The 20,322-nt window shown below is 40.4% G+C and overlaps 2 protein-coding genes across 33 annotated transcripts in view; one reads left to right on the forward strand and one right to left on the reverse strand.

Moving 5' to 3' along the window:
• The window catches only part of PTPN13 (protein tyrosine phosphatase non-receptor type 13), a 204,381-nt gene extending 203,480 nt beyond the window's left edge, over positions 1 to 901 (forward strand). For 13 of the 17 annotated variants that reach the window (XM_073891894.1, XM_025887126.2, XM_025887129.2 and 10 more), the window contains one exon: positions 162 to 900. In XM_073891894.1, coding sequence (XP_073747995.1) covers positions 162 to 257 — 96 coding nt within the window. In that variant the 3' untranslated portion in view covers positions 258 to 900. Of the gene's footprint in view, positions 1 to 161 lie in introns of all 17 variants that reach the window. The other 4 variants (XM_073891890.1, XM_073891892.1, XM_073891891.1 and 1 more) reach the window with 2 other exon arrangements.
• Positions 902 to 1,551: 650 nt separating this feature from the next.
• SLC10A6 (solute carrier family 10 member 6) overlaps positions 1,552 to 20,322 on the reverse strand; it is a 156,975-nt gene continuing 138,204 nt past the window's right edge. For 6 of the 16 annotated variants that reach the window (XM_073891903.1, XM_073891904.1, XM_073891912.1 and 3 more), the window contains 6 exons: positions 20,062 to 20,180; positions 18,421 to 18,509; positions 15,720 to 15,895; positions 12,685 to 12,842; positions 4,089 to 4,175; positions 1,552 to 1,816 (listed from right to left, as the gene is read on the reverse strand). In XM_073891903.1, coding sequence (XP_073748004.1) covers positions 1,650 to 1,816; positions 4,089 to 4,175; positions 12,685 to 12,842; positions 15,720 to 15,895; positions 18,421 to 18,509; positions 20,062 to 20,180 — 796 coding nt within the window. In that variant the 3' untranslated portion in view covers positions 1,552 to 1,649. Of the gene's footprint in view, positions 1,817 to 4,088; positions 4,176 to 7,674; positions 7,846 to 8,089; positions 8,301 to 11,233; positions 11,474 to 12,684; positions 12,843 to 15,719; positions 15,896 to 18,420; positions 18,510 to 20,061; positions 20,181 to 20,322 lie in introns of those variants that run through there. The other 10 variants (XM_073891906.1, XM_073891908.1, XR_012377970.1 and 7 more) reach the window with 10 other exon arrangements.

Genomic DNA, 20,322 nt, shown 5'->3' on the forward strand with positions numbered 1-20,322 from the left:
ACAATTCTATATTCCTGCTTCTTTATATTAAACATTATCACAAAATTTTTCCATATTTTCAAAATTACTCATTTTATATATATATAATATATTTCATATTATACATCTAGAGTCTTCTCTCTCTCTTTCTCTCTTTCTCTCTCTCTCTCTTTTTGCCATAGGATCAATATATTTTCTGCTATCAAGTCATCCTTTATGTGCTGACACGTCTTCAAGCTGAGGAAGAGCAAAAAGAACAGCCAGAGCTTCTGAAATAACATGAAAAGAACAGCCTCCTGGATGCTTTTTCATCTTGCTCCCAACCTCCAACAGGTGTTCCTGTTCTCTGCTTAAAATAAAGATCACAGGGCAGCAAGTCCATACGATATTATTATGCTTATTCTCCTCTACCTTAGAGGGGCATTCTTCACAACAATAAATAATGTTGAAATGCTGTATTCTTACAGCTACTTTAACCTGTGATAATTTAAAAATTTTTAACACTAACTGAACAGTGCAGATCTTAGGGATGATTAAGGCAGCATTTGATTATAGTTGATGTTACAAGGACATGCTGAGTCTATTTTTGATGTACCAATCTTGTTTATAGCAAAATTCTTTCCCAGTATTTTAATAGAGTTATTTTATAGGGGATACTTGAAACCAGTATTTAAGCTTTAAATGACAGTAATATTGGCATAGAAAAGAAGTAGTAAATGTTTACTGTATCAGTTTCTAATGTTTACTATATAGAATTTCCTGTAATATATTTATATACTTTTTCACGAAAATGGAGTTACCAGATACATTTGTAACTGCATAATGTTTGTTATGTATCATCTCACTTTGTAAATAAAAATACATCTTAAAAATACGAACAAGGCAAAGTGTGTGCAAATTAAACATTTTCAGCTGTGTGTTCTTTCTTTCTATTTTTTTTTTAAGTAGGCTCCACCCCCGGTGTGGAGCCCAACTCAACCCAACTTGAACTCAAAACCCTGAGATCAATACCTGAGCTGAGCTCAGGAGTCGGACGCTTCACTGACTCAGCCACCCAGATGCCCCTTCAGTGTATTATTTCCTTTTTTTTTTAATTTTTTATTTAAATTCAATTTAGTTAATATATGCTGTATTATTAGTTTCAGGGGTAGAACCTAGTGATTCATCAATTGCATATAACACCCAGTGCTCATTCCATCAAGTGCCCTCCTTAATGCCCCCCATCACCCAGTTACCCCCCCCCCACCGCCCCTCAGTGTGTTACTTCTTAACAACACCCAGGCCCCTGGGGAAGCAAGAACTTTTGGACCCCAACTTCCCATCTCCCCACTTGGTCCCAGTAGTGCCAGCCACAGGGCCCAAGAATATTGTTGGAAACCCTGGTAGACCTTCAGGATCTGACATGAGGGTCCTGTACTGACCAACAGTAGCTAAGACATTCAGTCTCCCTGCCTTCTGCCTCAGTGTGAGTACTGTGCCTGATAATATAAATCAGAATACTGTCAAGTTCTAATTGTAGTAAAACAGGATATCTAAGCTGACAAGGGGTAATCAAAAGAAAACAACACCACATTTCCAGGGAGGTTATATTTGGTTCTGCCTGAGGAGAAAGAGATCTGCCTCAAAGAGCCGCATCTGAGTCTCCGCACTGACAGCATTTCCCTCGGTCCTCATGCCGCCGGCGGTTTTCCACTCCACCACGAGTGATGCCACGGCGAAACCCGGGGGGCTGCCTGATTCGTCCTCATGGGACTAACCACATGGAACTGGTACACTTGAATCTCTCCTCTTACCCGCGTGCAACAACTTGCGAGACCCCAGTCCTGAGTATCAGGCGCTGTTTGAGAGAGAAGACGTCAGTAAACACACACAGCCCCACAGCCATACGTTTGACTCCCCACCTGGTCCGAAGTAGCTTCAAATCTGGTAAGAGAAGCATCACCACCACCGTTCCTACTTCAGTCAGAACAGTTTTTACAGATTGCATTGTAGCTGAACATTTCATTTGAAAAAAGGTGTCTTTTGCTTTAAAGGATATTTGGAAACCTCTGTTCTGAGCGTGTTGGAATCCTGAGTCCTTGTTTTCCTGTCACAAGCACAGGAAACCAGGCCAGCAGGGCTCTGGGAGCCAGTACAGCTGGAGGTGATTAGCTCTCATCTGCAGTCAACAACAGAGATGGGAGAGGGGAAAGCTGAAGGAGGATCCTTTTTCTGGAAAGAATGTAGCTAGGAAATGGAAACTGTGGCAAGAAAATGTGGTTTCAGTTTAGGACCCCTGAATGGAAACTTCATCATTGCAAACATGTTACCACCCTCATCTGGGACCTGGCTCCACTACCATGGAATGGAATGAGACATTGGCTAGGGCCACTCTGGTTAGAAAGTGCCTGGCGCTTGCATGGTAAGGCAGACCACTGAGCCAGAGTGACACATGGAGGTACTCAAATGTCAAATGAATGGATAAATACAACATGGTTCTTAACACACATTATAAGTACTATAAAATATACACCAGAAGATGTAACAGCTAAAAACATAATAGAAGCTCGTGTACCTAATAGTTCTGGCCAGGTGAACAGCCCAGCAAGATAGCTCTCTCTCCAATTTTCAGGGACCCAGGCTGATGGAGGTTCTATAATCAACACACAACTTCCAAGGTCATCCTGGGAATTGTCTTCATTCCCCCAGCCAGAAAGGGGAAAGAGCATAGAGAACCACCTGTGGGGGATTTTATGAGCTGGGCAGGCATAGAAGCAAAGCATATCATTGCCACTCATTCCATCAGCAAGAACTGGCCAAACCGTGCCCCTCAGTGCAAGGAAGCTGGGAAACGAGTTGGCCAAAACAGCTGTTTGCCCGTGACAACTCTGTGCTACAGAAGGGAAAGCATAAATCCTGATGGAATCTATTTCTAAAATTGAAGTGATGTGTTGTAAAAGAATGGCATCTTTTTTTTTTAAGATTTTATTTATTTGAGACAGAAGGAGAGCAGAAGGGGGGAGAAGAGGCAGATGGAGAGGGAGAAGGAAGCTCCCCACTGAGCAGAGCTTAAGGTGGGGCTCGATCCCAGGACCCCAGGACCATGACCCAAGTCGAAGCTAGGGGGGCCACCCAGGTGCCCCAAAAGAATGGTGTCTTAAGTATAGTCCTAAGCATTGCAGGATTAGAAACAGCATTTGTCCCCAAATCAAAAGTTGGGTAAGTGCCATTAATAAAAATATTAATGAATTATCATGTTTTAAAGGAGAAAAATGGCTTTTGAGAAAAAAATCAGGTGTTCACATCTGTGGTTCCAGATAGCCTGCTAGATCTCTTGCTTTTAAAATGACTAGTTATCTAAATGCAATGTGATAGATCCAAGAAGTTAAAAGAACAACTAGCCAAGGGGCGCCTGAGTGGCTCAGCCGTTGAGGGTCTGCCTTCGGCTCAGGTCATGATCCCAGGGTCCTGGGATCGAGCCCCGTATTGGGCTCCCTGCTCGGCAGGGGGCCTGCTTCTCCCTCTCCCTCTGCCCCTGCTTGTGTTCCCTCTCTTGCTGTGTCTGTCAAATAAATAAATAAAATCTTTAAAAAAAAAAAAAACTTGCCGAAGTTATCCTCTGGTGATAGATACCTTGACTTTTAGAGAATGTGTTCCTATTTTACATAATTCAGAAAGATTCAAGGTACTTTGTTATGGTGGAGATAAATGTAACAAATTATGCATTACCCTGCATAATATTTTAAACCCAATGCAAATTATATTGATTTGGAATTGTATTTGGCTACAAGTTGCCAAAAACTAACCAAATGGGCTTCTACAAATCAGAGATTTCTTTCCCTAAGAAAACAAATTCAAAAGCACGCAGTTGCTGGGGTTGGTTCTACAGTTCAAGAATGTCAACAGAGGGGTGCCTGGGTGGCTCAGTCATTAAGCGTCTGCCGTCGGCTCAGGTCATGGTCCCAGGGTCCTGGGATTGAGCCCCGCATTGGGCTCCCTGCTCAGCAGGAAGCCTGCTTCTCCCTCCCACTCCCCCTGCTTGTGTTCCCTCTCTCACTGTCTCTCTGTCAAATAAATAAATAAAATCTTAAAAAAAAAAGTCAACAGATACATAATTATTCTGGCCTTACCTTCACTGAAAATGGCTGTTTCAGCTCCAGCTATTAGATCCACATTCCAGGAAGGAAATAGGATTGACAAGGAGAAAGGGTCAGTGCCTGGGGCAAAAAAGCAAAATTTTCCAGAAATCACAAGCAGATTTCCCCACTTCTATCTTATTAGCAAGAACTGCGTCACATAGCCATCTCTAACTTCAAGAAAGCTATTTTTAGCTAGTCATGTTGCTGTCCTGAACAAAATCTTGGTTCTGTTAATAAGGGCAAAAGAAACAGTAGATATAGGACAGCAGCATGTACCTTTCCATTTCTGCCAGTTTCCACCATTTCTTAGTGGCTAACACTGTGTCAATCTTTTGATCTTCCTGACCCCAGTAATATCTGAATTTATTACTGTTGAAAAGTCACAGACAGGAAGTATTTGAAAGTAGTCTTCAGCTTCATGAAGACTACATATTTTTATCCATTTTATCCACCCAAAATGAAGTATACTCTAGAGGTCATGCTAAGCAAACTCTCAGGACACTTACTCATAAACTATGTTGCCAAGTTTTTAACTTAGCTCTATCCTGCAGAATGAGTAATCATTCAGGTGGGGCTCCTCCAGGTGGGCAAAGCACACAGGCTGGTCAGAAGGTTGCTTAAAGGCTAAAATATGATTCATTGGGGCGCCTGGGTGGCTCAGTCAGTTAAGCATCTGCCTTTGGCTCAGGTCATGATCCCAGGGTCCTGGGATGGAGCCCCATTTCGTGCTCTCTGCTCAGTAGGGAGCCTGCTTCTCCTTCTCCCGCTGCCCCCTCTTCCCCCCCCCCCCCCCCCCCCCCCCCCCCCCCCCCGGCTCGTGCTCATTCTCTTTCGCTTTCTCTCAAATAAATAAAATCATTTTTTTAAAAAATGATTCATTAAACTGGATTAGGCTGAACTCCCCTTTGTACTCCAGGATGAATTGTAGCTGCACAAGGAAGGGAACAGTTCATGCTTAATGAGCACGTCCCACACATTGTACCAAGTGTTTTCTACTCTCAGGGTGTTCAGGATTGAATGTTACCACCCTTTTTTAAGAGAGGAAACAAGTTCAGAGGGACTGTCACTTGCCCCATGTTGCCCAAATAACAGCTGGAATTCAATTAGAAGTCGGCCTAACTTCAACCCACAACTCCCAAGGAGTCCTAGCTCTTTTTTTTTTTTAAGATTTTTTTTTATTTATTTGACAGAGAGACACAGCGAGAGAGGGAACACAAGCAGGTTGAGTGGGAGAGGGAGAAGCAGGCTTCCCGCGGAGCAGGGAGCCCGATGCGGGACTCGATCTCAGGACCCTGGGATCATGACCTGAGCCGAAGGCAGTCGCTTAACTGAGCCACCCAGGCGCCCCCATGAACCCATGATTATTTAGATCAGTGAGACAATTTATTTAGTTAGAGCTTTTTTTATTTTTCTTGTTCAGCTGCATTCTTCATGCTAAAGATAATGTGTAGCCTCCAGGACAACTTGACTCTGTCCAGTTCTCAGTAACATGTTTACAAAGCGCTCCTGGAGATGACAGTTTTCTGACAGGACTACCTTCAAACCCTTACATTGATTTGTGTTGTGACTGTCTTAAAGGATGGTTTTTAGTGGTCTTGTCCCCAGACCTGTCCTGACTGTGGTAAATAATGACAATGTACTTGAGGTTTTCAGAACAGAGGATTGGATTTCACCACTTCGTGTTAGGTGCCTATTTAGAGAAAAATTTAGAAATTCATTTTTTATGGATTCTTTAAAATTCATGTTAATGCTCATTTTAGAACTGGGAATTTCTGTTAATGCCCAACTCCGCTGACTGCTCATCGCAGGGATCTATTCCCACTAGACTATGAACCCTGCCAGCAGGAACTCTTCCTGCGTGTTACCACTGCATGTCCTATGGGCCTATACACAGCACAGACTAGCTTCTCGGCACATAAACATTCATCAGGTAGATAAATGGGAATCCTCAAGTAATAAAGCAGCAGTTGAGAATTAACAAACACGTCACAATCTGCATAGTTCTTTTCCATAGAAATAATACTTGTGACACCTAATGGGGCTCTTTCTGTACTACCACAAAGTCGTTCTTGTCATGAAAATACCACGATAATCGTTATTTTTTAAGATTTTATTTATTTGACAGAGAGAGCACAAGTAGGCAGAGAGGCAAGCAGAGGGAGGAGAAGCAGGCTCCCCACTGAGCAGAGAGCCCCACATGGGGCTCGATCCCAGGACCCTGAGATCATGACCTGAGCTGAAGGCAGACGCCTAACCGTCTGAGCCACCCAGGTGCCCCAATCATTATTATTATATTAACTCACAGGTTCTTGGGAATACTTACAAAATAAAATTGTAAAGCACTAAATCTCAGACAAAACACTTTCTTATACATTTCAAAACTTAAGAATAGAAAAATGGAACTAACTAGAATCCCACATTTTATAGGAAGTTGTATGAGAAAGGTGGCATTTCAAATCAGGAAAGATGAATGATTCAATATATGATATTGGAACAATTAATTAACCATAAAAAGATTAGATTCTTAACACACCATACAAAAACATGGATTCAAAATGGAATAAACATTTACATACTTAGTTCATAAAATTCATAGAAAAATATATGGGAAATATTTTTAATAATGTAAGAAGAGAGGGGGATGGGTTTTACCTACTGCCAGACAGTACACAAAGCAGAGAGTGAATATGTTGTGCAAACGCAAAACAGAACTTCCTGCAAATACATTCTCAAAAAAAATACTATCACAATTCATAATCCACACAAAAATATAAATATTCTAACATTTGACAGATATCAAGGTCAAAAAGCATTTTTTAAAAGACTAATAAAGCTGAATATGCAAAAAATACAAAACTTCTACATTGCAAAAGACAGAAGAAGAAAAGATAAAAGATTAAAAGTAGGTAAAATGTTGACAAAACAGGACAAATGGTCCCTATTCGTAATGTGTTACAATGTATCAATCAAAAAGGAAAGACTACAATAGAAAGGCAAGCAAAGGACATGACTAGGCAAATGATCATGAAAAATACTCTACTTCAGTCATAATTTTTTAAATGCAATCGTAAATGAGATATTTGCACAAATCAGAATTGACCATTCCTTAGACTGGTGCAGCTGTGGGAAGCCAGCCCCACTCAGACACTGCTATACATCATCAGACAGCAGCCTGTCCAACATTTTAATGTGAGGTTAGCCTGGCATTTCAAGTGGCAGGAAGTGATTCTCCAAAAATACTTGCACAACCATGTGGGTATTTGTAGCAGCATTATAATACCAATAAGTTCAAAGCTATCTAAATGTCCATGAATAAGGAATGGTTAAATAAATTACAGGCCTTCTATGCAAAGGAATACTTCTATGAAGCCACTGTTCAAAAGAATGAGGTAGATTAACAAAGACTGACATGTCAAGATTCTCCATAATAATGTCATTAAAAAGTGACTTATGAAACAGTATACCTGGAATGATCTCAATGTCTCTTAAAATAATATATAAACAAAAATTAGAAGGCTATACATGTGCCTATGATTAGAGAGTGAAAATACGGGGCATTCACATTTTAACCTCAAGTGTCATTAATTCCCTCTACACTTTATTACATCTAGAATCCAAAAAGATTTCCAAGCCCTTAAAAAATAACATTCATTTCAGAAATGGCCACATTTTTTTTATGAGAGAGTAGGCAGTAGGAGGTGACATCTAATCGGGAATGACTTCGCATAACAATGGGTATTACTCTTCACTGCGTGGGAAGATAAGAACACACACAGCAGCCAGTAAATATATTGAGCAAACCCCCCAAAAAACTCCCTGAAATAGGTGAAATACATTCTCAAAAATGGATCCTATGACAATTCACAAACCACATGAAAATATAACTATTCAAATATTCCCATAGGCCCTGCCAATGAGATTCATGCATCAGCTCTGCACTGTCTTTACTGGCTGTTGAGTAAGACAAGACCAGTCAGGCCAGCAACCCTTACTAGGTACTAGAAGAGATGTGGCTGGTTGACTCAAAAGCTGTGTGGAAATCCATTGGCACTGATGGCCCAGGAGTTACGGCAACTTCATTCACCTCCAAGAAAGCACCAGTCTCTTTGAGAGAAGTAGATTTCTTTTTATGGCAGCCTTCTGCACAACCTGTGTCCTTTTTTCTGTGTTCATTCTTCAATCTCCTCTTGTACATCTTGTATGCTAGGTGTTAAAACATACAAATATTGAAAAACCACTTTAGCAAAGACTATAATGTAGTACTTTGGAGCTCTGTTTGCTTTGGGTCACATATGTGTAAAAACACAAAAGTGAAGGGGAAAAAGAAAGGAAAAGAGATGGAAACTGGGGTTCTGGTTCAAAAAGGGAACAGAAGTAGGGTGCCTGAGTGGCTCAGTTGGTTAAGGATCTGCCTTCAGCTCAGGTCATGATCCCGGGGGCCTGGGATTGAGTCCCACATCAGGCCTGCTTCTTCCTCTGCTTCTGCCTCTCCCCTCTGCTCATGCTTGCATGCTCTCTCTCTCTCTCTCCTCTCTCAAATAAATAAAAGCTTTAAAAAAAAGAAGAAGAAGAAGGCAATATAACTAGATACTTAACTTAACCTCCTCCCATAGACACACTAAATTCCTCTGGAAAAGAAACCCTAAAAACTGTCAGAACAACCCCATCACATCAGACAAAAGGGAAGGAAACCATGTGGAAGTGGGTGGGAAAGACTGAGATAAAATCTCACCATAAGCCCCGCCCCAGACAGGGCCACCCACAATCGGGAGGGAACTCAAAACATAGAGCTTCTCCCTCAGAAGGAAAGGACTCAGATCAGGCACCCCAACTTTTAATATAGGCATCTGAGAGACAAGCCTCCAAAACATCTGGCTCTTAAGACCGATGGGTCTGGTACCCATGAGAACCACAGGGCTATGCAATGGAGGAACTGCAAACCAACTCACCTGCCCTAGGGCTCAGCCCAGGAGCAGCCCTTTGAAAAGTGCCCAGAACTTTATGTAGAAGAGACTCATTTCTTCATTTTACAGCATCAAACTGAGGGGCAGGAAAAGAAATAGACATCTAGGTCCAGGAAGAGAGTTCCATAATAAGACAAACTCAGACAGCCACACCAAGACATATTATAATTAAAATGTCAAAAGTTAAAGGCAAGGGGAGAATCATAAAAAGCAGCAAGAGAAAAACAACTTGTATACAGGGGAAACCCCTAAGGCTATTTGCAGATTTTTCAGCAGAAACTTTGCAGGCCAAAAGGCGTGGCATGATACATTCAAAGTGCTGAAAGGAAAAAACTACCAACCAGAAACACTCTACTCAGCAAAGTTATCATTCAGAAGTGGAGGTGAAATAAAGAGTTTTCCAGACAAGCAAAAGCTAAAGGAGTTAATCAACACTTACAAGAAACGTTAAAGGGACTTCTTTAAGCTGAAAAGAAAGGGCGCTAACTAGTAATGAGAAAACATATGAAAGTATAAATCTCACTGGTAAAGATAAACATACATAAAAGTAATGAATTAATCACTTATAGAGCTAGTATGAAGGTTATGAAGGTTAAAAGACAAAAGTTGTAAAAATAATCATAACCACAATAATTAGGTAAGAAATATACAAAATAAAAAGATATAAAATGTGACCTCAAAAAAAATGTGACCTCAAAAACATAAAACATGGAGGGGGGTTAAAATGTAGGGCTTTAGAATATGTTCAAAATTAGGTTGTTATCAACTTAAAATAGATTGTTATAAATGTAAGTTGTTATATGTAAGCCTCATGGTAACCACCAAACAGAAATCTATAGTAGATACACAAAAGAGGAGGAAGGAGTCTAAGCATACCACTAAAGAAAGTCATCAAACCACAGAGGAAGAGAACAGAAAAGAAGAAAGGAACAGAAGAAAGGAAGTACAAAAGAGCCAGAAAACAATGAATGTCAATGTCAGTAAGTGCATACCTATCAATAATTACTTTAAATGTAAATGGACTAAATTCTCCAAACAAAAGACAGAGAGTAGCTGAATGGATTGAAAAACAAGACCCATTTCTATGCTGCCCACAAGAGACTCACTTCAGGTGTAAGGACACACACAGACTGAAGGTGAAGGGATAGAGAAAATGTTTCATGCAAGTGGAAACCAAAAGAAAGCTGGGGTAGATATACTCATAGCAAACAAAATATATTTTAAAACAAATTGTAGAGAGATAAGGGCATTACCTAATGATAAAGGAGTCAATCCAATAAGAGTATATAACATTTATAAATATATATGCACACAACATAGGAACACCTAAATATATAAAGCAAATATTAACAGACCTAAAGGGAGAAATTATCAGCAATACAATAATAATATGGGACTTTGACACCCCATTTACATCAATGGATAGAACGTCCAGACAGAAAATCAATAAGGAAACATTGGCCTTGAATGACACATGGGCTTAACAAATATATATGGAACATTCCATCCAAAAGCAACAGAATACATATTCTTTTCAAGAGCTCATGGAACAGTCTCCAGGATAGATCATATGCTAGGCTACAAAACAAGTCTTAACAAATTTGAGAAGATCTAAAATCATAGCTAGCATTTTTTCTGACCCCAATGGTATGAAACTACAAATCAACTGCAAGAAGAAAACTGGAAAATTCACAAATATGTGCAGACTAAACAACAGGCTACTGAACAACCAATGGGTCAACAAAGAAATCAGAAGTGAAACAAAACACCTGAGACAAACAAAAATGGAAATACAACATACCAAAACCAAGCTCATGGAGATAGAGAATAGATAAGTGGTTGCCCGCAGCTGGGGAGTAGACGGTATCAGTGAAGGGGAGTCAAAAGGTACAAACTTCCATTTATAAAATATATAAGTTATGGGGGTGCAATGTGCAGCACAGTGACTGTAGTTGATAATACCATATTATATAGTTGAAAGTTGCTAAGAGAATAAATCTTAAAAGTTCTCATCACAAAGAAAAAAAAAATCTCTACATATGGGGCAGATGTGAACTGGACTTACTGTGGTGATCATTTCATAATATATATAAATACAAATCATTTGTTGTATACCTGAAACTAATATAATGTTGTATGTCAATTATACTTCAATAAAAAAAAAAAGAGGAAACTATGGAGCAAAATAACTCAATGTATCAAAATGGCTATTTCTATCTTGGAATGGACCATTTGTGATTGAGGTCACTGACAGCTCACCCATTCATTCCTTCAGGCCACTGGTGGCTCATTGACTCAGTCAGTCAGCCAACAACACCTGTGGAGGGCTTGCTTGCTAGGAGTCAGGTGCTCTCCTAAGTGCTGGGAAGTAGCTGGGAACAAGCCAGACATGTTCCTTGCCTCACAATCTCACTAAGGAGAAGAAATTAAAACTTGGATCTAAGACCAGGGAGTTTTATTCTGCTAAGATTTCTCTTATTTTGTGGTAAAATTAAACCCCAAGTATTCCTTATGTTGATTATTATACCAGCAATCAGTATCTAATCAGTTATATCAGTATCATTGAGTATAACTCAGACCCTGTTTCCTGATAACAGTGAAAATTACAATGGTCCAAGATTAAAATATTTGTGTGTGTGTACATATTGAAGTCTTTTTAAAAAAAGATTTATGGGGGCGCCTGGGTGGCTCAGCCATTAAGTGTCTGCCTTCGGCTCAGGTCATGATTCCAGGGTCCTGGGATTGGGCCCCGCATCGGGCTCCCTGCTCCGTGGGGAAGCCTGCGTCTCCCTCTCCCACTCCCCCTGCTTGTGTTCCTGCTCTCGCTATCTCTCTCTGTCAAATATAAATAAAATATAAAAAAATAAAAAATAAATAAATAATAATAAATAAATAAATAAAGATTTATGTATTTACTTGGGGGGGGTATGGGCAGAGGGAGAGAATCTGCAAGCAGACTCCCCGCTGAGTGCAGAGCCTGATACAGGGCTCTATCTCACTACCCATGAGACCACAACCTGAGCCGAAACCAAGAGACCCTTAACCCACTGAGCCACCCAGGTTCCCCTACTGATAACTTTTTTAATTTACTTTCTGTGAACCCATCTAGTGACGGACTCTAAAAATGATGTGTATTTGGCTGTATGAATTGGTATATATCCCATATATATAATATATATGTATACAAATATGTATTTCAGGACCTGTGTATGTTTCATATTTCATAGTTGTAAAATATTTCACAACCATTCAGCACAATTCTTAGTCACAGAAGCATTGTGAAATAACGTGGCATTTGGAAGGCCTCATGGCTCTTGAAGAAACATAACAAATGTCATTTTGAAGATAAATTATTGCTCATGGAGACGTATCAAGTCCTAGAATCCAAGTTCTAATAGTGCACTGTTTTTTGTGAAGCATGTTTGTTTATAAGCTTACTCTCACATATTTCTAATATTTTGCTATGGAAACAAAGGAACTTGTTTGTGCACTTTATTTTCCCCAGAAATGTCAAGCTAACAATGTATCCCAAGAGTAGCACATGCATGTTCAGATTGAAAAAGAAGTTAATAAATTGGGTTGACAGTTTTCAATCAAATCTGACCAATTGGGGCTCTCCTTACCTGCAACAATGAGAAATCCGTCCAACAGCTGGAAGAGTCCATAGGCAAGTGGGAAGCTAAGCATCTGGACCAACTGCTTGGCGGTGAAAGACAGCTGGAGCATGGTGACGCACATCTGAATATTCTGAGCTCCAGTTTCTAAGGAAATTGTCCTGCACCTACCAGTGAAAACATTTTTCAAGAGTTACTAGCAATAAGAACATTCTTAAATTTTTCTCTTCTATATAGCAGTAAATGTAAGCTATGAGCTTAGGCCACTAAAAATGTTTACTCATTTAATAATTATTTGCTGAGTATGCCTGCTCTGTAGTGGTCTAATGGGAGGCACTTCAGAACAGGACCCTAGGAACCCTGCCCTAGGAATCTGGGTGGAAAGACAAGATATACACACAGGAAAGGTCCAGTAACAACACAAGACAAAATATGATTGAGGGTCAGGGAGCTGCTATAGAAATTCAGAAAAGTGGCATAAATGGTTAGAAAAGGCTTCACAGAGGCAGAGGCAGATGAAACAGTGATGTTGGGAGGGGCATTTAACGTGGGACAGTGGCTGCAATTAAGGTTCCAGGGACAGGTATGAGCTGTGCCTACTAGGAGGCAGTGCATATGCCGTGAGCCAATCTGCGTGGAGTGGGGGTTGGAGAGGAGAATGGAAAGGTGAATTCAAGATATGAAATACTATAAACGACACAACACTTGAAGGTAAACACAAAAACCCTAAATGAAAACCAATATCTAAAACCAAATGTCTAAAACTGGTGAAACAGTTTAGGAACACAATTTTTCTACTTTCTACTTTTCTGTATTTTATTGGTTTTCCAATTGCAAACAAAAGAGAAAGAGATAAACCTCACTTGAAAAAGAAAAATCAGGAGGGATTAAAAGGAAGACATAGGCAGGATGTTGGGGGCTGGGTTGAGCAGTTTCATCCGTCTCCAGTTCATAAAGGGGGTCTTCAGCTTTCTATAGATGGAAGAGAAGAGAGGGAAGAGGTGTTTCAGAACATAAACCAACATCTCTAGGCAAGCTGGTTTGGAATGTGGAGGTAACAAGGGGAAGTATAATGTGGGAATGAAAATATGGGTCCAGGGCAAGTTCTGCATCCCTTATTTTATATCTACGTACTCTCTTGCTTGCTATGCTTTCTTTAGCCCACTCTCCTTTCAGACCCCTGTCAATTATTTGAATAAGCAGCAAAGCTGGATCTCACACCTGGACTTATTCACAAGGCAAATGCGGTATCTCAATCCTGATCCTTCTTAAGCCAGCAGGTGTGAAAAAAACAAGATTGTTAACTACATTTTGCCATAGGGATACTTTCTCTCCAGATCCAATTATATTTCAACCACTCAACAGTCTGTTAGTCTGTCCTAATTATTGCCTTTGCAAACAAACCCCGGTTCAAATCCTAACTCCCCTACATTCCGGCTCTATGAACTTGATCACGTTACTTAATGTCTTGAAGGATTTGCTTATCTGTAGAATGAGGGTACAAATAGTAAATACTTCTCAGGCTTGTAGTAAAAAGTAAATGAGATACAATAGGCAGAGCCTTACCCAGTACCTGGGATAATCCTAAATGTTCCCCAAGTAGATGAGAAAGAGATTTCCTCCACAAAATAAAAATCAAAATAATCAAGATGCATACTACTTTCTATTCTCTTTTACTTAAATCTATCTTTTAAGCTTTTTCATTTCCCAAACTTCACCTTTGAAGTTCAACTACCTAGTTCACTTTTCTTCAATTATTTTTTGATTTTAGAAGTGGTGCATACTCATTGAAAAACTCAGGAAATATACCAAAAAAAATTAAGAGACTAAAATTACTCCTAATCCTACTACTCAAAATTAAACAATATTAGCATATGGTGTATTTCTTCCAGTATTCTTCCATGCATAAAATTCTTTTGCTTCCTTCCACAAAATGGGAATCAAAATGTATCCCTTTTTCTATTCTCTTTTAAATTTATCTCTTTTTTTTAAAGATTTTATTGATTTATTTGAGAGAGAGAATGAGAGAGAGAGAGCGCATGAGAGGGGGGAGGGTCAGAGGGAGAAGCAGACTCCCTGCTGAGCAGGGAGCCCGATGCGGGACTCGATCCCGGGACTCCAGGACCATGACCTGAGCCGAAGGCAGTCGCCTAACCAACTGAGCCACCCAGGCGCCCCTTAAATTTATCTTTTAAGTATTTTCCAAAAGCATTGAAATTGGTGCATCATATTCTATCACATAGACACATCATGAATTAAGTATCTCACTATTGTTAGATATTTAATTGTTTCTATCTTTTATACTTATAAATAACACTGCAATTAACATCCTTGCACATCAATATCCGTGTGCTTATCTGAAAGTCCTAGCTTCAGGACAGATTTCTCGAAGTAAAATCACTGAGTGAACAGCTATAAATATTTATAAGGCTATTGATATGACTAAATTGCCTTCCAGTGAGTTTTTGCCAATTTATGTTCCCTCCAACATTATATGTTAATACTCATCTACAGACATAACAACATAGAGTATTATCATTTTTAATATTTCACAAATTTATAAATTATATGCCCCAACTTGTAATGATAATATTTCAGATAAATTCCTATCTTATTTCTCCAGTTTGTCCTTTCTCCTCTTGCCCCTTATAATTAGCACTTTTACAGAATTTGGCACAAACTGTGGATAAATGCTTAGTCTCTTGAATTTTGCTCATGCCCTGGAATGATCTCTATATTTAATGAAACCATCTCACCCCTATCTAATTACTAGAATAAGAAGAGAAATGTGTCCAGATTTCAACACATGGTGATAACACCCCAATCCTAATTTCACAGATTACAACTTCCCATCAATCTGGCCTTTGCTCTCATTTACATAAGAATTACCATGATCTTTTCAACCTCTTCATGATGAGTTGTCCCGTGCCATCCGCCTTGTAAGTCAAAACTCTTAATGTCTCCTGACAGAGCCAGGCAGCAAAGCCTGCCAGTGGCCGAGTGTTTATCCTCCTCAAAAAAGTGTAGGGATCATTTAACTGTACCTCTGCCAAGATTGGTGGGTAAGAAGTGCCAGCAGAAAGCCCGTGACATGGCCAATCAAAGGAAAGATGAAACTGATGGTCAGAAGAGTGATGTCTGAATTCCAAGATCCTTTTGCCAACACCACACCAGCAACTGCGACCACCAAAAGGAGGACCCCACCAACAATGGCCCCAATCTAAAGCAAACCAATAAAATAAGTACATGTAAACATCATGGTCTTTTAGGTCTATTTTGAAAAGTCCATCACTGCTCTAAGAAGCTGGGAACCTGGATGTTTTGGAACAAAGAGGGGACTTACCACCAAATCCAATCTCATTTTACGGAGAAGAAACTTAAGCTCCAAATTGGTCAACTGACTTCGCTAAGTTGGAAATTGGTGAGGCTCAAGACAAATCTAAGCCTTATTTTATGATCAGTATTGTTTCCCTTGAAGTAGAGGATTTTGCCAGAAGGATTGGGTAGTGGAGTTTTTCATGGATAGGACAAATTACGAGACAAGTGAAATCTGACAATAAGCCTCCAGTACCCCTACACGTACTTCTTAGATCCTTCGCTGGTAACTTCTTGTCCGATGTCTGCCCTGCCTGGCCATCTGCCATCTCTTCCTACCACCCCGTCGACTGCCGATGGCTTCTTACTGCCTTGATCCCTTCCCCTATCTCCTCCAAGTGAAATGTACCCATTCTTTACTAGACAATCTGGGCTGACATTAATGTAACATAAGTACTGACAGATACCTCTTTCCTCCCCCAAATGAATACTGTTCTTCCTTTTGTTGTTCAACAAAAACAAGAAATCAACAAAAAAAGAATTTCCAATAGTGTGAGTTTTAGATCAGAGAGAAAGGAAGCCAGACCCAGAAGATTTGGGGAAAATTAGGACTTTGACAAGCTCCCATTCATACCATGTAGACAACAAAGTATACACCTAGTATGGCATCAACCGGATTTAAAATGATTCAAGGTGTGGAAGAAGGCGGTCACGGGGGACCAGAACAAAGCAAAAACAATCCAATGCACCATAGATGTGCTCCGGGATTATTTTTACTGCTCAACACAAAGACAGAGTGGGCCCCTGCTTAATGGGAAGATGCTAGAACACACAAAGAAGTCCTCTGTCAAAATCCCTCTTCGTCTTTCTATCAAAAAAGGACTTCAAAGTTAAAAATTCACCAAGAGCAATGTGTTCAGAAAATGTACCAGATCTAAAATTAAAAGAGGACCAAGAATAGAAAATGAAAATATATCAAAACAATGATTAAATTATCCTAGTTTTTTAGTAAGGTGCTCCAGAATATTAATGCATATTATTAAATATTTTCTGCCACACATCTTATGAAACAGACAAAAGAAAGGGGTTTTAAATCGGCTCCTTACAGATGATAAAAGTCACTTACAGAAAATTTATCTGATTTCCCCATTGGCACCAAGGGACTAAGAGAGGATCTGGAAACACCAAAATTACTCTAACAAAATCGAGTACTTGATAGTACTTTATCAGAAATAGAGTATTTGAAAAGTAAGAGGTTCCCATGATCACACTCTGTCCTCTTGCTTTATAAACAAAATTACAGCGTACACAGCCGCACTGGACATTTTCTCCTACTGAAATAACAGTCACCCACCCAGATGCAATCCAAACGCACAACATTTAAGCCTTCCTCCGGCTCTCTGCCTGCTTGTCAACCGCGCCTTCCCCCTTCATGTCATGGAGGAATCGTGGGAGTTGCTCCCTCTTGTGCGGAAGCGAGACAGCAGCATCCATTTGTGCTGCCCTGGAGTGGTGGGCGGAGCCGGGCGGCAAGAACCAAACCATAAACCCCAAGCTAAAACGAACTGAGATGTATTTGTTGAACCTCCAGTTAGCCCCAAACGTTTCTTTCTCTGTAAACGTAAAATAGAAGTAAAGCATCCTAACAATCTTCATAAAGCAGCACGTAACGCAACCTTACGTCTTCTAAAATGATACATAATCGGAAAAATTGAAAACACCCTAGGATGTTGACACCTTTTTTTGAGAGTGACTCAACATTTTTTAAAGCTATCCTTATATTTTTAAAAGTCGTTTTTAGATATCTTTAAAAGTTATTTTAGAGATCTTTTTAAGACAAGGACATGCGCTTGTCCCTGCAGCAGACAGAGGACAAGGCCGGGAAGTCAGGAGGCGGTAGGAGGGTCCAGTTGCTTCATCCCGTGGCCAGACTCCTCAGTGCATCCCGCACGCTTTCACGTGGTCAGCAGCCCTTGTTCGTGTGGACCAACTACAGCCTCAGAAGCTTCTCCGGGAATGCTTCTGAAAAACCGCCCTACTTTTGCACGAAACCACCCCTACTCTTCACCCTGGGGCCCCTGCCTGCACACCTGGCATTCACCTCGAGAGCACCTGTGTGGAGCCTGGTGCATGGATGGGCTCTGGGTTCTCTCTGGTCACACACCCCTTAGCTTTCCTGTCACTAAAGCAGGAGTCCCACACTCGCCAGTGTGTGCTAAGCCTCCGTGTGTGGGCCGATGGGAATGACAGAGCACCGCTGACAAGAGCGGAGGAAATATGGAGGATAGATCCAAAAGTGTAAGACATATAAGGAAAACTGCTGGGGGTGGGGCTGTATCCAACTGGCCCCTCTGTTCCAGTCATTGTCTCCGCCCGTCTTTCCAGTCTCTGCATCTAAGGATGCCTTAACCACCATGGGGAGCTGCTTACCTGGAGAATGATTTTGGATTGCTTAGGCCACCTGTAATTCACATAGATACCGAAGGCCACCGGTATGGTCAGGCACACAAGGGTGATTCCTGAAGAGAAGAAAACTCCATCAGACAGTATCCCCTCTCACCTGGACTGCCTGGTCCTCAACCATTTCTATTTCCATTAAATAAAGGCTTCACTTAAGGCTGCATTTTATTTCTGCATCCACCTCCAAATACAAAGAAAGACAAAAATCTTTGGAAGACAGTCTTTGAAGGGTATACATTATGACTGAATGCCACTATTCATGTCCCATCATTTCTCTCTCAAAAACCCTCTGACTATGACATGGAATTTTAGAGACAACCAGAAATGTAAAAATTAGAAAACAGGAGGAGTCTTCAAAATTCTTCGGTTGCTGTGCAGGGGGTCACCCCTCTATGAGCACAGCTATTATTTCCCCATTGGAAGCCAACGGATCATCTGTTTCACATAGTAAAGAATACCTATTGCAGATATAAAAACAGTGTCTGTTACACATACCAAAGCAATTTCTCATATTCTCCAAGTGTAGCCAGGTAACCCAAAGGTGGGTGGAGAAAAAAATGCCTTTTAATTAGCCCAAGTGAATAAAAGCACTGAAGGCAGCCTCAGCAGAGCAGAGATCCACTTGCTTCCAAATCTGGCCAAATGCCTGCAAAATTGGCTGCAAAGTTATGAGTTGCTCATAATATGTTGAGCTTTAATTGTTTACAAGTGCCTTGTAGAATATATTACCAAAACAGGGTATGCAAACAACTTACTGATCAGAAAAAGTTGTGTATAAAATCATGATTTCTAAGATTTCACTCAAATTTTACAAATTCAATGGGATCCAGCTGTTATGGGAACATGGCTCTATTCATGTTTTTGAACTATGGGCCATGGGTTGCAAAGCCCTCCAAGTGATTACTTGAGACTCCAGACTGACGGTTTTAAGAATCATAGTTTCTGCCAATTCTCCAAAGACTCTGAGCAAAGGAGAATAACCAGATCATTTCCCCAAGGTTTTCTTCCAAGCCTAGTAAGTCGACTGAGATCTCTAGAAAAAGGGCAGAGTTTAATGAGAAATGACGATCTTGAAAGGAGATATGGAAGAAATATGGGTATGGTTGTGGCATGTGGATACGCTCTAGTAATCAAAAGGAATCATTCATGTTGGATCGGTAAAAATGTCAAGGCTCCCAGGCCATGTGAAGAGTGGAGTTGTGGGAAGTCAAGTCTCATTAGACCCACTGTGATCCAGTTAACCTTTGGATCATAACAAGACCAAAAGTTTTGTAGTGCATTGTATAAGCGTGTTTTTAATAAGTAACTTCTCTTTCTTTTCAAACAGGGACTCTTGTAAGGTTAAGAGCTTGGACTTTGCCATCAGATCCCAGAGAATTATCCCAGAGAATTCCAGTTCTTCACTGATCAGCAGCACAAACTTGGTGAAGTTACTTAACTTCTCTCATCCTAAAAATCTAGGAAGTGGAATTGGTCATAGAATCTATATAGAAGTGTTGGAGAATTTGTTTATTTAAAAACCCACATAGAGGACCCACATAACAAACCACAGCTATTATCATTCTCATCACCATTACTATTACTATTCCATTTCACAAGCCCAGTACAGACCTATGTTCTGATACGGGATGGTGAGATTCTGCTCGAGATTCCAGGACAAGGTGTAGAGATACAGGCAGAGCGGCATCATTCCCAGAGCGGCCACTGTGGAGCAGGTTGTCATAGTGATGCTGAAAGGGAAATTAAAATGATGCTTAAGAGGAGGAGTTTGAAGGACGCCTGGCTGGCTCAGTCGATGGAGCGTGCCAATCTTGATCTCAGGATCGTGAGTTCAAGCCCCACACTGGGCATGGAGCCTACTTAAAAAAAAAA

Source organism: Callorhinus ursinus, unplaced genomic scaffold (assembly GCF_003265705.2).
Source record: "Callorhinus ursinus isolate GAN/ISIS: 27379988/994484 unplaced genomic scaffold, GSC_fseal_2.0 scaffold4, whole genome shotgun sequence".
Classification (NCBI taxonomy): Eukaryota; Metazoa; Chordata; class Mammalia; order Carnivora; family Otariidae; genus Callorhinus; species Callorhinus ursinus.